The sequence below is a fragment of the Chiloscyllium plagiosum genome, unplaced genomic scaffold (genome assembly GCF_037043375.1).
Source record: "Chiloscyllium plagiosum isolate Xiang-an unplaced genomic scaffold, Cpla_swu_hap1 HiC_scaffold_2, whole genome shotgun sequence".
Classification (NCBI taxonomy): Eukaryota; Metazoa; Chordata; class Chondrichthyes; order Orectolobiformes; family Hemiscylliidae; genus Chiloscyllium; species Chiloscyllium plagiosum.
The window spans coordinates 137,749,424-137,771,353 of NW_028270140.1; the positions used below are offsets into that span (position 1 = coordinate 137,749,424).

Genomic DNA, 21,930 nt, shown 5'->3' on the forward strand with positions numbered 1-21,930 from the left:
CAGTTTGTCTAGCACATCTTTCTGGAAACCCTCCACATTATCACCAGCTCAATAATTCTGTTTCCTAGCTCCCAATCTGAAAAATTACATATTGAGCCCTTTTCTCTGCATCTTGTCCAAGAGCTGGTCTATAAATTCTCTAGGCATCTGAGGAATGTTTTGAATTCTAATCAATGAATATTTTGTAAGATATTTACAATGAAGATGTTTAATGAAACTCTAAATTAGTCTTCAAATATAGTTCATATTTTTTGTCAATCGTTTATCTCATCACCTATTTATTTTGATGTGTCAAATCTCTGAAGACCTTTGCCCCCAGTTGCAAATCAAACGGTCATGGCCTGCTTTTCTTCAATGGACATGTATTGATCTAGATGCTGTAGCTCTGAATGCTGTTTAAGCTGTTTAAATTCTATTCAGACATCTACTGTATCCCAATTTAAACTTGGAAATATTGCAAATATTCTGATGATATTCTTTTGACATCCCCTTGTTTACTTTAATTCAGTCACACACCCCAACCACTTGCCTTTTTCAAAAGTGCTGATCTGGACTCTCAGTAGGCTTTATTGGTTTTCCAGCAAAGTTGGCTTTTCAAGTCTCTCTGATGCAGTAATAAACAAAGACATCAAGAGTGTTTCACACACGTTGACACAGTTAATACTGTCAATCATGTGTTTCTCCTGGAGGTGAATTTGTTTGCTGACTATGATGGACCTCATTAGCATGATAGTTTTTCCACCCCTGTTCACCGTGCCATGTTAACAATAATATTCAATCACTTATAAGAGATTGATCTACTTCCATTGGTTAGTTTACTTAAGACATTACAATACAGTACAAATGACCAAGCACAAATTGCAGCAACCAACTGATTTCTGTCGGAGTACAATTTGCAAATATGAAGCAGGCAATCTGGGGATGACGCTCCCATGTATCCTGCTGCCCTTGTCCTTCTCGATGAAAGTTTTTGTGGATTTGGAAAGTGCTGTCTAAGGACCTTTGGTGAATTTCTGCAGATGATCTCATAGAGAGTACATGCAGCTGCGACATGGGTGATGGGAAGACTAGGTGTGGTACCAATCAAGCAAGCTGCACTGTCTTGGATAGTGGCAAGATTCTTGAATTATGTTGAAGAATACTTCCTCTATGGGAGCACTTTTGTAACAATCTAGTAGTGTCACAATCATTATTGATGGCTAACATTTTATTCCTAATTCATTAATTGATTGAATTTAAATTCCCCCAGCTGTCGTAGTGGAATTTGAACTCTTGTTTCCGAGGCTTCTGGATTACTAGTCCAGTAACATTACCACTATGTTACCAAACCCCTATTTCTGGAGTAAGTAAAGCAAAACTCATATCTGTTCTTAAAGTTTCTTAAAGTCTAATAGTCAGTCCAGTACGGAGTGACAGGAACTTGTAGTAGATTATCTGAGAATTTACAGCAATTTATTCATCAATGTCATTTAACATAATGAACACAATGAGGCTCCTTGATTCACAAGGATTAACCAGGTCTTCTGAGAGAACATTAACATAAAATGAGAACAAAAATAGAATTTTTTGTAATAGAAATGTATAAAACTGGTCTCTCAGTTCAGTAAAAGTCTCCTCTTCCACATGTTGTTGAGGGGTGGGCTGGGGTTGAGTTCAACTGAATGGGGCATTACCACACAGGCCGCAAAAATCAGAGATTGCTGAGGGAGAGAACTCAGTAGGACTGGCTGCATCTGTGGGAGAGAAAAAGGGTTCACGTCTCGGCAGGTCTGGCAGCATCTGCAGAGAGAAATGACAGTTAATGTTTCAAGGTCCGGTGACCATTCCTCAGACCCTTCCTTCCTCACAGGTGCTGCCAGATCTGCTGAGCTTTTCCAGCAATTTCTGTTTTTGTTTCTGATTATCAACATCCTCAGTTCTTCCAGATTTTATTTAACATAAAATGGGAAGGTGACTTATGTGACTTTAAACAAAATGCCACTCGGAAAAAGTGAGGACTGCAGATGATGAAAATCAGAGTCGAAAAGTGTGGTGCTGGAAAAGCACAGCAGGTCAGGCAGTATCTGACGAGCAAAAGAGTCGCTGTTTCAGGCAAAAGCCCTACATCATGAATGTGTATAAACCCAGATTCCTCAAATGTTCCTCATATGTTAAGCTTTTCATTCCTGGGACCATTCTCGTGAACCTTCTCTGAACAAGTTCCAGGGCCATTACATCCTTCTGAGTATTGGAGCCCCTCATGTGAATGTCAGGTCCCAGGAATGAAAAGCTTAACATATGAGGAACATTTGAGGAATCTGGGTTTATACACATTCATGATGTAGGGCTTTTGCCTGAAACAGCGACTCTTTTGCTTGTCAGATACTGCCTGACCTGCTGTGTTTATACTTGATGGAGTTTAGAAGGATGAGAGGGGATCTAATTGGAACATACAGAATTCTGAATGGTCTGGACCAAGTAGATGTTGGGAAAATTGGTTATGTTGGTAGGAGGAAAATTGTCTTCAACCAGAGAGTGGTGAATTTATGGAACTCATTGCCACAGAAGGCTGTGGATGCCAGGTCATTGAGTATATTTAAGTCTGAGATAGATAGGTTCTTGAATATCAAGGGGATCAAGAGTTACGGGGAGAAAGCAGGAGAATAGGGTTGAGAAACTTATCCATGATTAAATGGTGGAGCCTAATTTCTGCTATGGTCTTATGGTTTTATAGGATGGTTTTCATGCCATTGGACGTGGTTAGGGGGTTTATTATAGAACGGAAGGGAATATCTAGGATTGGATAGATGGCCAGAGGAGTCTACTGTGAAACAAAAGACAATGGAAGTGGTAATGGTTATAGAAAGAAACACAACGTTTGTGCAGAGTAAGTGTGAATGGCAGAATAATGAAAACTTCTGTCCCAAAGCAAAAAGAAAATGAAGAACAACTTCAGGATGGCATGTGGAAAATGAAGAGAAGCAAAATGGGGTTGAAAGTTGAACTCAACAGTTGTGCAGAGGAGCTGTGAAGCACCAACCTTGTCCATTATTTAACCCCCCCCCATACCTTGCCCCTTTCCCCAGTACTTTCAAAATGCAGGAGAGACTCAATGGAACGAATGGCCCTTTTCTGCACTGTAGGGATTTGATGATTCTCTGATGTATCCTTTTACCTTTTCTCTCTTCACAGTCCAAGGCCCCAAGCACTCCCGTTGGGTGAAGCAGTGATATGCTTGTCTTTCTTTCAAGTTAATCGGCTGTATTCACTGCCCTCAATTTGGTCTGCTCTACACTGCAAGATCAAATGCAGACCAGTTGACCACCTTGCCAAATACCTCCATTCTATTTGCTATGGTTGCCCCTGAGCTTCCGTTCACTTGCCTGGTTATTCAGCACCTTGTTGTTGCACTAATGTTTCCGTCCTCAGCCTGCTGAGGTGTTCCAGCGAAGGCCAAACACATTTCAGGAACAGTAATGGGAATCTTCTGTCATGCACATAACATGGTATCTGTACACTTTGATCTCTCTTCTCCCCACTTCCCCCCCCCCCCCAACCCCTTCTTTTCAAATGTACCCTTTTGTACTTGACCCACTCCCTCTCTTCCATGCATGAGTCTTTCACATTTCTACCTTCCTTCAGTTCTAAAGAATCATAGTCATCTGAAAACATTAGAATAAAAGCAAAATACTGCAGAGGCTGGAAATCTGAAACAAATTCAGGGAATGCTGGAAAACGTCAACAGGTCTGGCAGCATCTGTGGGGAGTGTAACAGTCAACATTTCAAGTCTGAAATGACTATTCTTCAGCGCTGACGTTAACTCTGTCCACAGATTCTGCCTTTCCTGCCGAGTATTTCCAGCATTTTCTGTTGTTATCTCAGTTTTCGTGAATCCACAGTATTTTGGTGGTTTTAAAATTGTACAATTTGTTCAATCTTTCCTATCCTTCGAAACCAAATGGCGGAAAGGGGAAAACCTGTGAGTGGATATTATTTCCTACAGAGAACTTTGAATTTTTCGTGGAAAACATTGCACATTCTCTTTCATCTTCAGCATTTTTTAAAGAAAAATCACTACTAACAAATGTTAACGTAACAAATTTTTTTGGGGAGTCGGTACCATCCACTTGTATCTGGATCCAGTTGTTTATTGCCTGTAGTAGTTGTTAGATTCTGGAATGGGACAGCCAGTTGGGAAATTTGGGATTTGTCCTGTCATTCCTAATCACAGAGCAGAGTGGACAATAACTAGTGAGGAGAATAGCGATGGATTACAGGAGGATATAGACATGCTGGTCAGATAGGCTGATAAGTGGCAAATGGTATTCAGTCCAGAGAAGTGTGAGGTGTGACTTGGATAGGATAAACAAGGCAAGGGAATACAGGATGACCAATAAGATCCTGGGAAACATTGAGGCTCATGGGGAATTAAGCTGGAATTACAAAGGGACATTATTAGATGAAATGAATGGGCTAAACTATGGCAAATGTAAACAATTGTGAAGTTATCCATTTTGGACTGAGAAAGGATAGATCAGGGTAATTTCTGAATGGTATGAAGTTAAGTACAGTGGATCTCTAAAGAGATTTGGGGGTTTAGATGCATAGAACTCCCAATAATCAGCAAGTAATTGAGAAGCAAATTTGTAACAAGATCTCAGATAGCTGCAAGAATGAAAGGGTTGTAAAGGTGGGTGATTTTAACTTTACAAACATAGACTGGGACAGCCATGATAAGTGCTTTGATGGATAGGAACTTGTTAAGTGTACACAGGACATTTTCTTATTCATTATGGAGATTAACCTACTCGAGGAAGGAGCAAAAGTTCAGTTTCCCTTGGGAAATAGAGCGGGGCAAGTGACAGAGGTGTCAATGGGGGAGCACTTTGGGACCAGGGATTATAATTCTGTTTGTTTTAGAATAGTTATGGAAAAGGATTGACTTGATCTAAAAGTTAAAGTTCTAAATTGGAGTCAGGGAGAAAGTGAGGTCTGCAGATGCTGGAGATCAAAGTTGAAACTTTATTGCTGGAACAGCACAGCAGGTCAGGCAGCAGCCAGGGAACAAGAGATTCGACGTTTCGGGCACAGGCCCTTCTTCAGGAATGAGCAGAGTGTTCAGCAGGAGAAGATAAAAGGTAGGGAGGAGGGACTTGGAGGAGGGGCGTTGGAAATGTGATAGGTGGAAAGAGGTCAAGGTGAGGGTGATAGGTCGGAGTAGGATGGAGGCGGAGAGGTCAAGAAGAAGACTGCAGGTCAGGAAGGCGGTGCCGGGCTGGAGGGATTCAGCTGAGACAAGGTGGGGGGAGGGGGGATGAAGAAACTGGTGAAGTCCAAGTTCATCCCCTGTGGTTGGAGGGTTCCCAGTCGGAAGATAAGACGCTCCTCCTCCGACCGTCGCGTTGTTGTGGTTTGGCGGTGGATGAGTCCAATGACCTGCATATCCTCGGTGGAGTGGGAGGGGGAGTTGAAATGCTGTGCTACAGGGTGGTTGGGTTGGTTCGTCCGGGTGGCCCAGAGGTGCCCTCTGACTCGCTCCGCAAGTAGGCGGCCTGTCTCCCCAATATAGAGGAGGCCACACCGGCTGCAGCGGATGCAGTAGATGATGTGGGTGGAGGTGCAGGTGAATCTGTGGCGGATATGGAAGTTGGTGCAGGTGAATCTGTGGCGGATATGGAAGTTGGTGCAGGTGACCCCCCACCGACCCAACCTCCACTCCCGGCACCCCCCACCGACCCAACCTCCACTCCCGGCACCTTCCCTTGCAACCGCAGGAGGTGCAACACTTGCGCCCACACCTCCCCCCTCACTTCTCTCCAAGGCCCCAAAGGAAACTTCCATATCCGCCACAGATTCACCTGCACCTCCATCCACATCATCTACTGCATCCGCTGCAGCCGGTGTGGCCTCCTCTATATTGGGGAGACAGGCCGCCTACTTGCGGAGCGATTCAGAGAGCACCTCTGGGCCACCCGGACGAACCAACCCAACCACCCTGTAGCACAGCATTTCAACTCCCCCTCCCACTCCACCGAGGATATGCAGGTCATTGGACTCATCCACCGCCAAACCACAACAACGCGACGGTCGGAGGAGGAGTGTCTTATCTTCCGACTGGGAACCCTCCAACCACAGGGGATGAACTTGGACTTCACCAGTTTCTTCATCCCCCCTCCCCCCACCTTGTCTCAGCCGAATCCCTCCAGCCCGGCACCGCCTTCCTGACCTGCAGTCTTCTTCTTGACCTCTCCGCCTCCATCCTACTCCGACCTATCACCCTCACCTTGACCTCTTTCCACCTATCACATTTGCAACGCCCCTCCTCCAAGTCCCTCCTCCCTACCTTTTATCTTCTCCTGCTGAACACTCTCTGCTCATTCCTGAAGAAGGGCCTGTGCCCGAAACGTCGAATCTCCTGTTCCCTGGATGCTGCCTGACCTGCTGTGCTGTTCCAGCAATAAAGTTTCTAAATTGGAGTCAGGCCAATTTTGATGATATTAGGCAAGAACTTTCAAAAGTTGATTGGAAGAAATTATTCACAGGTAAAGGGGAGGTTGGAAAGTGGGAGGCCTTTAAAATGAGGTAACAAGAATCCAGAGGCTTGTGTGATAATAGTCAGCACTCTAGGTTTAGTGCAACCAGATCAAAGAATTGAGGGAATACTGTTGAAAGCTGGACAGATATTAAAGGTGAAGAGAATACTGTTCATTACTAGACCTGGTATGTTTACTTAATATGCCTGGGTCTGGCTGTGCTGTAAATAAGGTTAAGTCACCATTATCCAGAGGACTGCTCTCTTGTTAGAGAGATCTGTGTGGTGGTGTTTCAACCTGAGGGTCACCACACCACAGGCAAAAGGAAACATTGAGGAGAGTCGTTCATAGTAACCTCGGCCAGTGCGCGAATTAAACTTATCAGTCTGCATTGCAAACCAGCTATCCAACAACTGAGCTAACTGATGCCCGACTGTAAATAACAAAGTTGAGAGCAGGTCAGGCAGCATCCGAGGAGCAGGAGAATCGACATTACAGGCATAAGCCCTTCATCAGGAATAGGCTTGTGGGTTGGGGGGCCTGAGAGATAAATGTGAAGGGGCTGATGCTGGGGGGAAGGTAGCTGAGAATACGATAGGCAGATGAAGGTGAGGGAGAAGATGATAGGTCAGAGAGGAGGGTGGAGTGGATAGATGGGAAAGGTGATGGACAGGTCAGGAGGGTGGTGCTGAGTTGGAGGCTTGGGATTGGTATAATGTGGGGGGAGGGAAATGAGGAAACTGGGAAATCCACATTGATCCCTTGTGGTTGAAGGGTCCCAAAGTGGAATATGAGGCATTCTTCTTCAGGGCGTTGGGTGGTGTTTGGCGATGGAGGAGGGCCAGGACCTGCATGTCCTTGGCGGAGGGGGAGTTGAAGTGTTCAGCCACGGGGCGGTGGGGTTGGTGGGTGCGGGTGTCCAGAGATGTACTCTGAAATGATCTACAAGAAGGCGTCCTGTCTCCCTGACGTAGAGGAGACTACATCGGGTGCAATGAATGCAGTAGATGACACTGGTGAAGGTACAGGTAAAGTTTTGTCGGATGTGGAAGGATCCAATGGGGCCTTGGATGCAGGTGAGGGGAGAGGTGTGGGTGCAGGTTTTGCACTTCCTGTGGTGGCAGGGGAAGGTGGTGGGGGTGGGGGGGGTGTGGATCTGACAAGGGAGTTGCGAAGGGAATGGTGTCTCAGGAACGCTGATAGGGGTGGGGGAGGGAAGTATACCTCTGTTGATGGGGTCCATTTGTAAACACCAAAGGAGATGAAAATGGCTGTGACTGTTGCTGGATTGCCCAAGGTAACTGCTTCATTCCTTGAGGAAGGAGCTCTTCCATTTTGAGAAGCGCAATGTCCTTCAAAGAAGGAAGAATGGAATTTGAAAACATATTCCCCCCCCAGTTAGCATCAGGAAAATTTTAATAGGAGCAACACATATGTGTTTCCTTCCTGCGCCACGGGTGATATGGTGGTTCAGTGGTTAGCATTGCTGCCTCTCATAGTGCCGGGTTCGATTCCATCCTCGGGCAACCTTCGGTGTGAAGTTTACACATTCTCCCCGTGTGTGCATGGGTTTCCTCTAGGTGCTCCGGTTTCCTCGCACAATCCTAAAATATATAGGTTAGGTGGATTGGCTGAGCTAATTGCACACAGTGCAAAAAGTGAGGACTGCACTTGCTGGAGATCAGAGTCGAGAGTGTGGTGCTGGAAAAGCGACGTTTCATTCCTGATGAAGGTCTTATGCCTGAAATGTCGATTCTCCTGCTCCTCAGATGTTGCCTGACCTGCTGTGCTTTCCAGCATCACTAATTGCACAGTGTCCATGGATGTGTGGGCTAAGTGGATTAGTCAAGGGAAATATGAGGTTACAGAGATAGATATAGTGTGCGTCTGGTTTGGATACTCTTCAGAGGGTTGGTGTGGACTTGCTGGGCTGCATGGCCTGCTCCTACATGTAGGGATTCTATGAAGATGATTTCCTCATTTTGCCCTGTTGCTCTCAGCCTCATCAGGAATGTAAAGTGTGTTTCCCAGCAAAACCTTGAAGAAATGCACACACATATGAACCTCGCTGTAGCTGCAGAACATGTTCAGAAGCATGTTGTTTCTGTGTGTGTGTATGTGGACTTAACAGGATTTTCTCCTTTTTTTTTGTGTAATTTAATCTGCTTTCATCCACTAACCCCTTAAGCTCAGAATGTTTGTTTCCTTCAAGCTGCTACTGTATTCACACTTAGAGTGGCTCATTTAAAATTAATGTGGCTTCAGAATTAATCCCAATTGAGTGTTCATAGCAGCTACATGTGCAGTGTTAAATAAAAACACAGGATCTTCTGTTAAAAAGGCAGGGAGGGCTGGCTTCTGATTGGTATATCTGTGCCATATTCAAATTGGGGGTTGTACATCTCTTCCTGTGACCTGAACACAGCTCAGCTATTGCTCTACGTCATGTGACAGTGAATGGGTTGACTACGCTATGATTCTGAGCCAAAAATTCTGCCTTGAACTACCCTGGAATAAAAATACTTAAGCATCCAATCAGAGTTACAAAACAACATACTAACCACTCCCTCCCTCTTAAGTGCACACACACCCACAGCTCACTGCTGTCTTGGGATGCTACAGGCACTGCTGATGTAAACATGTCCAACAGCACCTCAGTTCAGAGCCATTGCACTAGTCAGTTTACAAATAAGAGGCCTTTAGAAATCCCTGAGGAATCTACCAGCAAAAGAAAGGCAATCTGGGGAATCCTCACCAGCCAAGGTCAGTACAAATTCCACTTGAAGGTACACTACTTAGAGTGACTGTGCTGCTGATCAGTTCTAGGAATAATGCAATTTTTAAAGACAGGTCCATATCTCCCTCTATGTACCTAATCTGGGCTAATCAAATGTGCTTCTGTTAAACTCTGTAGTGAGATGTAAATCCTCGAGATGTTGTAGGACTGTGTTAAGGCTGAGAGGCCCCCTCCCCCACTCCTCCAACATAATAACCCTGGAGTGATCTGAATGTGTACTTGACTTGGTCCCGTGCCAGATTTAAAGTCCATGCAACAGGGATGGTATAATTTTTAACACTCTATTCAGATGTGTTATGACACACGTCTAGGGTATGTGTGACATGAACCCAGACCTCCTGGCCCAGAGGTAGGGACGTCCTACCAATGTGCCATAAGAGCTGTAAAGGATTAGGAATTGAACCATCAACATAAGTTCATAGGTCTTGTGATCATAGAAAGTAGTACAAATCTATTCTGTCATTTCAAGACCCTGTTCTCATGATTTAGCCCCTACGGCTCTGATGTAATCCTGGCAGATTTAACGACTGACCTCTGGGCATCCCTACAACCTGTCCTCCATCACAAGACAACAGTCAGGTGTATGATGGAACACTCTCCACTTGTCTGGACGAGTATATCTCCAGCAACACTCAAGAAGCTTGGCACCATCCATCATCTTAAACATTCACTTGTGCCATAACAATGTGTAAAAGTTGCACTGCGGAAACTAGAGGGATAGGGGCCAAACACATGGGAAACTTGGTTGACATGGACAAGTTGGACCAAAGGGTGTGTTTCCATGCTGTATGACTCTATGACTCTATGATCCAATACAGTCCTCCACTCTACCAGATGAACAATCCCAGGAGTGGTACACACAATAGGACGCTATTGTCATTGGATTGACAAAGCTACTGTTCATTTTAGGTTTTTTGGGGGCGGAAGTAGACGGACTCATGGAATGCTTTTCCCAAAACTCCAGCAAAAATCTGGGAATTCAAGGCAGTGGAAACGTGACCCATCTACATGAAAGTTGAAAAACAGCATCAAAGACCAGGAAAGTGAAGATTAGATTAGATTAGATTAGATTACTTACAGTGTGGAAACAGGCCCTTCGGCCCAACAAGTCCACACCGCCCCGCCGAAGCGCCACCCACCCATACCCCTACATTTACCCCTTACGTAACACTACGGGCAATTTAGCATGGCCAATTCACCTGACCTGCACATCTTTGGACTGTGGGAGGAAACCGGAGCACCCGGAGGAAACCCACGCAGACACGGGGAGAACGTGCAAACTCCACACAGTCAGTCGCCTGAGGCGGGAATTGAACCCGGATCTCAGGCGCTGCGAGGCAGCAGTGCTAACCACTGTGCCACCGTGCCGCCCACAAACCTTAGATCTTGACAAACCTTACAGCTAAGGCTTCCGTTAAGGTTTTTAAGCCCACGTCACATCTTCCTTCAAGTACTAAGTCAAACAATGAACTTTGCCTGCAAAAAGAAAACAGCACTAGCAACAGCAGGTTACACTGGGACTTGGGACATTGGAGAGGCCCCCGGGAAGGGGGAGAGGCCTATGGTCAGCATCAGAGCAGGGCGGAGGAAAGCCAAACTATTCCTTTGGAGTTCAGAAAGTGGAGCACCCATGGTCTCCCTGGCCCAGAAAGGAATCTGACATCACCTCCTTTCCACTGCTGGGCTTCCAAACTCTGATCAATTATAAATCCAGCTCCCAATTACTTTAGAATCCCTATAGTGCACATAGAGGCCATTCAGCCCATTGAGTCCCCACCGACCCACCAAAGAGCATCTCACCCAGACTCACCCCATCGCTGAGATCACCACATTTACCATGGCTAATCTACCTAAACAGCACATTCCTTGACACTAAGGACAATTGTCCATGGCCAGTCTACCTAACCTGCACATCTTTGGACTGTGAGAGGAAATTGGAGCATCTGGGGGATACCCATGCAGACACAGGGAGAATGTGCAAACTCCAGACAATTGCCAGAGGTTAAAATCGAACCCGGGTCCTTGGCATTGTGGGGCAGCAGTGCTAACCACTGAGCCACTGTGCTGCCCTTAAAATGTTCACGTGGTCACATAGTAATAAAGTATTGAGAAAACAACTTAGGCATACTGTCAAAGCTTTTCATCTTGGACATGTCAGGATTAAATTGCAAGAAAACCAAATCTGAAAAGGATGAACAATTTACAGAGGGACCTTGATTATCCGAATGACATGGGCGGGGAGTATTTTGTTCGGATACTCAAATGCCAGAAAACACAGTTTAGCCAAACTTTGGGACCTTGCGATCTTGTTCAGATAATCCAAAATTCAAATGATTGAATGCTGGATAATCGAGGTTCCTCTGTATACTGATAAGAAATCAGCACTGATTTAGTTTGCAAGTGGGCTCTGACTGATATTGTCGTGGGGAATGTACAGGGGAACATATAATCCTTTTGTCTTTTGTTTAAGTTCATACAAATAAAGTTCATTCTTATTTATCAAAATTTTGTCATGGGGAATGTATCAATTCATCCCCAAGCTCCTGTTTAATTGAAAAAAAATCCTAGATAAGTTCTTCTTCCTTGTTGAGAAGAGGACTCAGATTATAAATATATGCTGCTTCTAGTAAGTACATGTGAGTTACACTGTGAGCCCCTTAATCAGGTTGATAATATGATTCTTTGTACACTTTGGATTGTTCAGTAGGTGTTGTCCAATTGTGGAATCACATCTAATGTTGGACATTATGTTCTGAGATTTGCAAGCACAGGCTAGTTGATTACATTCTAAATGTTGGAACAGCCAAGAGGATGTGCTTTTGACATGGGCCAGTTTACCTGACAGCACTCCAGTATTGGTATTTGTGTAGCAAATTACTCCTTTGTGTGAGAGGCAGAAGGTATTAAAAATGTTCAGACACTTTCCTTCCAATGCCTTATGAGGAAGGCACTGCCATCTCTGTCTTAAATAGGTGACACCTTATTTTAACTCTTTGTTATAGACTCCCCCACAAAAGAAAAATCATTCTGATATTGAAATGGGTAGCTTGAGTGAGGATATTTCCCAGTTTGCTGGGCCTGACTCAGTAGAAAGGTCTTTTGCTAACTCAAAGTTTGTACACATTGGGGTGAGTAGAGTTGAGTCAGCCCCTCCCAGAAGTAGATCAGAGGCAACCACAGGCATGGCCATGTGTAGGATAATAGACCTACTTAACCCCAGTTGTTTAGGACGGCATGCCCTCATCTTTTGTACTACATCACCATACCCTCAATCACTCACATGCCACCTGCATGTCCTCATACAAACTCAAAGCCAATTCATATTTCCCCCTACCTGCTCAGTCCCTTTTAGTTCAAACATAAATTCAGTGCCGAATCTGGCTCCCAGTGCCCCCTTACAGCCTAATTCCAAATCAATACCAAATCACACCTTATTCCCCCCATTACATATGATACCTTGTACGTTCTTGAAAATTTACTTTTAGGATATGGGTATCTCTAGTTATTGCCCATCCCTATTTACCCAGTGGGCAGTTAATAGTCAACCATGTTACTGTTGGTCTGGAGTCACATGTTGACCAGACCAGGTAAGGATGACAGATTTCCTTCCCTGAAGGGCATTAGTGAATCCAAATGGGTTTTTCCAACAATTTGGTAATAGTTTCATCGTCACCACTCGACCCTTGATTCCCGATTCTTTATTGAATTCACATATCACCATCTGCTGTGGTAATGGGAAAGGGCAATAAATGCCGGCCTATTCAGAGATGCCCACATCCCATGACTGAATAAAAAAATAGAGCAGGTGCAGGCACGTTGGGCTGAATGGCCTCCTACTCCTCTGTAATAATCCAGCAATGTCACTGCGGGTGTTGTCAGAGAGAGGTTTCGAAGGGTCTGTCAATATGGGATGTTCATGGGCTGCAAGGCAATAATGTAGGTAATTTTGGAAAGGGGGGAATTCAAGAGTGTGGGAATAAAGGGACAACCATACAGTGTATTAATGACATCAGACATCTGCTACTTATATGTATTATTAAAATTTAATTTTAGAAACTACTGACTCTTAAGGTATTCATAGAATGTGTAACATGCCAGTCATTTGTTTTGAGTCACTTCCCAGGGTAGAGTGGTTTCTCAGCTGTTCTGAGCAGTTTGATAACTTTTTTTTTCCCGAGATAACCTGCATCTATAGCTAAAACAGCAAGTACCCCTGCCCTAACTTCCAATGCCACATCCACCTTCTCAGATGTTCAGAGTCCCCAGGGCAATCCAGATCACCAGGACAATCCAGAGAGCGGCTTGAACCCAGTAATTCTGACTCAGGGATGGAAAAGGACCATTGAATCGTTCATGATTCTATCCTGGTCTGAGCACAGTACCAGATGTAAGACCCAGTTCTTAGACACCAGCAGTCAAATGTTGCCAGTCCTGAAAGAGTTAATCATTCACAAACTATTTTATTTTCAGATGGCTCACGCTGAATAATACAGTGACTGAAATAATTACAAGTGACAGCAATATGTTTTTGTAAGTAATGTTGTGAGGGATCAAATTTCAGATGAAATGGAGAATGCTAATGACAACTTGCAAAGGGAGTCGAGTCTGCTAGTACTGGGAGAGAATCGATGGGGATATGAATCCTAACTTCAAATCCTACTCCTGGACTGAGGTGCCGTGGGGAGACGGAGATCTAGGTAGCAAGTAATGGTCTTGTAGGAGGTGGCATAGGAGTGTAACACACACTACCCTTGCCTTATTGCCCAATGTATTCTTTTTAATCATCGCTGCTTACAAAAGGCAGTGGCTTGTTTGTCTGTAAACCAAATGCCATGAAAGTGATCTGTTAAATTAAGCCATGCGAGTTCAGTGTCTAAATATAACATAAGCAGCTGACTCGAAAGCCAATAAGGCCTTGCAGCAGCAGCAGCCTGTCGCCCTGTGTACAGTTGATGCCTTTCCTGAAATCACAAGCACTGTTTGTGTCAGGCCTGGGGACGGCTCTGGATTGTTAATGTTGTATTTGTATTTGTACAAGTAAGAATTGGGAATAATTCTGGAGTTGCTCCATCTATGAAATATCAATAAGAAGTGTTTGCTTATCAAATACAATGGTGTAACTAGGCTATGAAAATTCATTACTCATGGTCTCAGTCTATGACATTTGTCTTCCTTCAGTTTTCGTTTATTTTTTCTAGATTTATCCTTTTACTAGTACCTAATCAGAACCTTTCTTTTATTTGAAGTGCAAAAGCAGTGAGGTGTCTTATCTGAGAAAAGAAAATGCTTGCTCGAATTTAGCATTAGGTGTTATCCAAATGCACATTGCTCTTAATTTGGAATATGACTAGAAAAAGATTGGAAATTCAATGCATCCCCTTTAAATCAATGACATTTAATCTTTTATAGTTTTTAATGGGTGAGCCTTCAACCCCAGAGATTGGATCTGAGAATTTAATTGAGGTCTGAGTTCTTATTGACAAGATTTTTTGAAAAAAAGTCTGTCAATGTTTGATTTGGAACAATGAATAGAGAGCTTGCTTCTGCAGAGTAGTTTCCACTACACACAAGGGAAAATAGTCCAGTAGAAATTAATTATTTTGGCAGCAATTCAATTCAATAGTATAGGCTTCTTAGTCAGTTTGCATCTCAGCTGAAGTCAGACCTGATACAATAATATTAATTTTACTGTGTTTCATTCTGTTTCTGTAAGGGAATGTATAAATTTAAACAAAAAAGAGTGGACAGCTTAACATATCTCATTTGAGCTATGAACTTATTTTTCTCTCATATATTTCCTGAGCTGCTTTGTATTCGTAGCATTTTATCTTCTTTTGCTAATATTGCAACTTTTTAAGAAATACATTTAACTTTTGATGTTCCTATTTTATTTATTGAATTCTTCCCATTTGGTGCTGAACCAAGGGATCCACAGCAATGAGCTGAAACTTAGCTAAGCCTCTCCTCCCACTCAACAGAGACCTTTGCTTTGAATTCTCCCATTGGTTAATCCATTGCTGGTCAGAGGGAAATAGACAGTCTGTACCCAACTATCTACCAATGTTGCTATACAACACCTAGTAGGTATTATCCAAGAATGGCTGCAGGGATAGCCTTGTTATCCAATCCTTCTCTGGCTCTCTTGGGCACAAACAGCCTTCTGTTAGATACCTTCACCTAGCAGGTGGCGAGAAACATTAATAAGCCTTTGTGATGAAAATCTCACTAGCATCTTTTACCATTTTTGTTGCAGAATTCATCTTCAATACTTTCACTAAAACAACAGTGCAATAATATTGATTAAGTGGTTCATGCAATGAGGAACACTTGAACAGTGTTGAATTTACAAATTTGGCATAAGTCGTACAAGCGATATTATTGTTGTGGCTCAGTTGATAAGACCATAAGACATAGGAGTGGAAGTAAGGCCATTCGGCCCATCGAGTCCACTCTGCCATTCAATCATGGCTGATGGGCATTTCAAACTCCACTTATCCGCATTCTCCCCGTAGCCCTTAATTCCTTGTGACATCAAGAATTTATCAATCTCTGCCTTGAAGACATTTAGTGTCCCGGCCTCCACTGCACTCCGCGGCAATGAATTCCACAGGCCCACCACTCTCTGGCTGAAGAAATGTCTCCGCATTTCTGTTCTGAATTTACCCCCTCTAATTCTAAGGCTGTGTCCACGGGTCCTAGTCTCCTCGCCTAATGGAAACAATTTCCTAGCGTCCATCCTTTCCAAGCCATGTATTATCTTGTAAGTTTCTATTAGATCTCCCCTTAATCTTCTAAACTCCAATGAATACAATCTCAGGATCCTCAGCCGTTCTTCGTATGTTAGACCTACCATTCCAGGGATCATCTGTGTGAATCTCCGCTGGACACGCTCCAGTGCCAGTATGTCCTTCCTGAGGTGTGGGGACCAAAACTGGACACAGTACTCCAAATGGGGCTTTATAAAGTCTCAGTAGCACAACGTGCTTTTATATTCCAACCCTCTTGAGGGTTCCAACCCTCTTGATCGCACTTTTGTCTGTGTACTAGAAGATTATAGTTCTCTCTCCATGCTTGGGTGAATTATAGAATCCCTACAGTGTGGAAGCAGGCCATTCAACCTATCAATCTACACCAACCCTCCAAAGAGCAGCCCACCCACACACACACCCCTCCCCACACACATCCTCCTACCATGTGCTTCTAACGCTGCATTTCCTATGGCAAATCCATCTCACTTGCACATCCCTGGACACTGTGGGCAATTTTGCATGGCCAATTCACCTAACCTGTACATCATTGGACTATGGGAGGAAACTGGAGCACCCAGAGGAAACCCACACAGACACGGGGAGAATATGCAAACACCACACAGTCACCCGAACGTGGGATCAAACCTGGGTCACTGGTGCTGTGAGGCAGCAGTGCTAACCACTGAGCTAGAGTGTGATCTATAGCTGCCACATCAGTGCACTACTGAGGTGCTGCTGCACTTCTGGAGATTTATCTTTCAACGGGGATGTCAGAAGAAGGCATTGTCTGCTCTCTCAAGATGAATGTAAAAGGCCTGATGGCACGGCTTTGAAGAAGAGTGAAGGAATTCTTCACAATCTCCAGGTCAACACTTATTTATTCATTGATAGCATAAACGCAGATTATTTGGGTCATCGTTTTACTGTTTGTCAGAGCTTGCTGCGGACAAATTGGGTGTCATATTTCTGAAAGCAGTGACTGCACTCCAATGGTACATCATCAGATACAAAGCACTTGAGGATTTCCTGAGGTTGCGATAGGTGCTGCAAAAGATTACGACTTTACTGTTTGTATCAAACAGTACAGCAAAAAAATCTCAGTGCAGTGATAATTAGGCTTTTCTTTCCTTTAAGGTGCGAATACAGACTCGTGAGAATAGCTTTTGACTTTGGCAAGTAGGCAAGAACAGGAAAGAGTCAAGAGTGTGACGATGGAAAAAGCACAGCAGGTCAGGTGGCATCCAAGGTGCAGGAGAATTGATGTTTTGGATATAAGCCCTTCATCAGGAATGAAGCTTCAGGGTCGAGGGCTGAGAGAGAAATGGGGAGGGTGTGGGGCTTGGGGGAAGGTGGCTGAGAATGCAATAGATAGATGAATGTGGAGGAGAAGGTGATAGATCAGAGAGGAGGGGAGAGTGGATAGATGGGAAAGATGATGGACAGGTCAAGAGGGTGGTGCCAAGTTGGAGGCTTGGGACTGGAATAACGTTGGGGGAGGGGAAATGAAAAATTGGTGAAATCCACATTGATGCCATGTGGTTGCAGGGTCCCAAGACGGAAGATGAGACTTTCTTCCCCTGGGTTGGGTGGTTATGGTTTGGCAATGGAGGAGGCCCAGGACCTGCATGTTCTTGGTGGAGTGGGAGAGGGAGTTAAAATGATCAGCCATGAGGTGGGGGAGGGGTGGTTGGTTGGTGCAGGTGTCCCAGAGATGTTCTCTGAAACGATCTGCAGGTTGGCGTCCGATGTATAGGAGACCATACCGGGTGCAACGGATTGAGTAGATGACATTTGTGCAGGAACAGGTAAATTTCTGTCGGATGTGGAAGGATTCTTTGGGGCCTTGGACAGAGGTGAGGGGGGAGGTGCGGCCATTGGATTTGCACTTCATGTGGTGGCGGGGGAGGATACCGGGAGTGGGATGAGGGCTGGTTGGGAGTGTGGATCTGGCGAGGGAGTCACGGAGGGAATGGTCTCTGTGGAATGCTGATAGATGTGGGGAGGGAAATATATCCCTGGTAGTGGGGTCTGTTTGTACACTAACACCTTTCACCCCAACCTCAAATTCACCTGGACCATCTTGGACACCTCCCTCCCCTTTCTGGACCTCTCCATCTCTAGTGACCAACTAACCACTACATCTACTACAAACCCACGGACTCCCATAGCTATCTGGACAACACCTCCTCCCACCCTGCCTCCTGGAAAAATGCCATCCATTATTCCCAATTCCTCTGCCTCTGCTGCATCTGTTCCAAAACCTGTGCCCACACCTCCCCCCTCACCTCTGTCCAAGGCCCCAAAGGAGCCTTCCACATCCAACAGAAATGTACCTGCGTCTCCACAAATGTCATCTCCTGTATCCGTTGCACCTGGTGTGGTGTCCTCTACATCGGGGAGACAGGACACCGACTTGTGGATCGTTTCAATGGACATCTCTGGGACACCCGAGAGCACCAGCACTAACCACCCGCCCCCCCCCCCACTTCCTTTTCCCCGGCCTGTGTCTGAATGCTTCAACTCCCCCACCCGCTCCACCAAGGACATGCAGGTCCTAGGCCTCCTCCATCTCCAAACCCTAACACCCAATGCCTGGAGGAAGAACGCTTCATCTTCTGCCTTGGGACCCTGCAACCATAGGGCATCAATGTGGATTTCACCAGTTTCTCATTCCACCAACCCCCCGCCACGTTATCCCAGTCCCAAGCTTCCCACTCGGCACTGTCCTCTTGACCTATCCACTACCTTTCCCATCGGTCCGTTCCACCCCCCTCTCTGACCTATCACCTTCTCTCCCACTTCGTGTACCTACCACATTCCCAGCTACCTTCCCCCAAGCCTCATCTCACTCCCATTTATCTCTCAGCCCTCTGGCTCACAAGCCTCATTCCTAATGAAAGGCTTATGCCTGAAACTCGATTTTCCTGTTCCTCGGATGCTGCCTGACCTACTGTGCTTTCCAGCACCACCACAATCTCAACTCTGATCTCCAGCATCTGCAGACCTCACTTTCTCCGAGAACAGGAAAGAATCTAATTTCCACAGATCGCAATTGAAATAAGAACTTTTGAGAGGTTTTAAAGTGAACAACTTTTCTGTAAATCCCATTTTGCACAGTTTCACAAAAGTCAAACATTTGTCGAATACTTTTAAAGTAACAGCTGTAGGTCAGAAAATTTATCTTTTGGATCCAGTCACTATCCCAGGGCCTCAGCAACAGAATGACCATCATTGTCTCAATCATCTATATGAAAATGGTAGAATCCATAGATTCCCTACAGTGTGGAAACAGGCCCTTCAGCTCAACAAGTCCACACCAACTCTCTGAAGATTAACCCACCCAGACCCATGTCCCTACCCTATTATCCTATATTTTCTTCTGACTAATGCACCTAGCCTACACATCCCTGAATACTGTGGGCAATTTAGCATGACCAATTCATCTAACCTGCATATCGCAATATGTTAAAGCTTGTCATTACATCTCCCAAAAGCAAACTCAAAATAATTACTCATAGAAGTAATGCTATGGGATGCACATAACTACTCCTTTTCTTTTATAATCACAACATGGAAGATCAGAATGCTCAGATCCAGACAACAAACTCATACTTTTTGAGGATTGTATATATAACATAGCATGGGACCAATGGCACAGTGTGGAGTAATTCTGAAATCTTAATGTATTCCTTTGTGAATAATCTCATAGATGCATCAACTAGAGATGGATCATGCTATGGTCTGGAATGCAGCTGGGGTTATCTTGGATATTGATTCAGGTTTGTTTTTGTGTGATCAGTTGTTTACTATTATTCCTGGTTCATCAAAGACAAAGAATGTGCCACATAAATGCATCATGAACAGAATGTGGGGAGTAGGGGAGGTGTCGATTTTGTAACTGAGTTTTATTAGTCCAATCCCTACTTTCCTATGACACAAAATATTACACTTGAATTGTGATCATTTAGCATTTAAACACTCCGACTTCCAGCGAGCAACCATTGAATTGACTTGGTACTGATTTCATGATGATTTATAATGAAGGCCTGCATCTTAATAAAGGAGATCTCCAACTTATCCAAAACAGTACAAAATCCCTTATTCTGGAAGGCCTGACCTAAACCCAGCACCCAATATTTTCACTGAGGTTTTGTGGCAGGGACTAGTTTTATGGCAGTACAGAGGCAGAATATTTCCTGTACATCCTTGGTTCATATTTAAAAGGAAAGCTGCCTTCCAGCCAATCCAGTTTTTGGTAAAGGGTTATCCAAAGTATGACTTGTGGGTGTTACACTTTTCAGGAGCAGATCTAAAAATGCAGGATCATTTAGTGAGGTGAAGTAGACTTTCAGATCGGCTCCTAGGACACCTTTGGGTGAGGGAAACTGTCATTGAGACAGTCTATATTACCTGTGCAATTGCTAAAAGTGAACACAAATGTGTGTAAAAGATACACAAACTAATTACGAACATACAGACAAAGGTAAGCCTTTAAGCCTGCTCCGCCATTCAATAAAATCCTAGGCAGGAGCTAAAATCAAATCAGCTATCTCCAAAAATCTTTCATCCCCTTAGAAATTGAGAATCTATCTAACTCAGCCTTAAAAATATTTAAAGTTACTGAAACCAAAAAAGAGAATGCTGGAGAATCTCAGCACATCTGGCAGCATCTGTAAGGAGAGAAAAGAGCTGATGTTTCGAGTCTAACTGACCCTTTGTCAAAGCTTTGACAAAGGGTCAGTTAGACTCGAAACATCAGCTCTTTTCTCTCCTTACAGATGCTGCCAGACCTGCTGAGATTTTCCAGCATTTTCTCTTTTGGTTTAAAGTTACTGAAACCACTGACTTTTGAAGAAGGGAATTTCAAAATATCACAACCCTCTGAGAGAAGTAAAGGCATGGTAGTTATTAAACTTTTTGGAATCGTGAAGCTGTCAAGGCAGTAAATGTCCCATCCTTTCAGCTTGAAAATAAAACTTTCAGTTTTCTAAAGGTTTGCTGTGAGGGCTCTCATTCTAGGATTTGGGGCTGCATGGCTTATTTTATAGAATCACTATGTGTGGAAGCAGGCCATTTGGCCCATTCCGTCCACAATGACTCTCCAAAGAGCATCCCTCCCTGATCCACCCTATACCCTGTCCCTGTAACCCTGCACTCCCCATGTTTAACCCACCTAGCTAACATCCCCAGACGCTATGGATAATTTAGTATGGCCAATCCACCTAACTTGCACATCTTTGGACTGTGGAAGAAAACCAGAGCACTCAGAGGAAAACCACACAAATGCAGGGAGAACATAGAAACTCTACACAGATAATGGCCCGAGGCTGGAACTGAAACTGGATCCCTGCCATTGTGAAGCAGCAGTGCTAACCATTGTACCACCATGCTGCCACCTACATATGTTGTTATCTCAATGGAGTCCTTTAACTTGATTGACAGTTCAAACAGTTTATAAAGTCTTTGATGTGGTGCATTGAATGTTCAGGGATTAAACAACTGAATTAACTTGTTTGTTTTCATAAAGGATTAAGCAATTGAAGGAATATAAATGTGGTGTTTTTTTTGTGTGAATGAGAGATTTTTTTAACAAATGAATTTTTAAATTGCATCTTAGCATGGATCCTGAGATCTGCCCATGTTGATTGTGGGTGCATTGGCATGGAGGGTGTCAGGGCAAAGGGTGGAGAAATTGGATGGCATTAGTTGATACTGCAATAAAATTTTTATTTATTTGTTCATGGAATGTGGATTCATTGGCTAGGCCGACTTCTGTTGCCTATCCCTAATTGCCCTGAGGCAGTTAAAGAGTCAAATACATTGCTTTGGATCTGGAGTCACAATTAGGGCAGACTAAGTATGGGCGACAGG

General features: G+C 44.2%; 1 protein-coding gene across 3 annotated transcripts in view; it reads left to right on the forward strand.

Annotated features, from left to right (window-relative positions):
- Positions 1 to 21,930, forward strand: part of asb5b (ankyrin repeat and SOCS box containing 5b) — a 67,219-nt gene that overhangs the window by 14,680 nt on the left and 30,609 nt on the right. The window contains exon 1 of one of the 3 annotated variants that reach the window (XM_043704792.2): positions 9,137 to 9,276. The exons of 1 other annotated variant lie outside the window; for it this stretch is intronic. In XM_043704792.2, the coding sequence (XP_043560727.1) occupies positions 9,153 to 9,276 (124 nt within the window). In that variant the 5' untranslated portion in view covers positions 9,137 to 9,152. Of the gene's footprint in view, positions 1 to 9,136; positions 9,277 to 19,753; positions 19,839 to 21,930 lie in introns of those variants that run through there. One more of the 3 variants, XM_043704817.2, reaches the window with a different exon arrangement.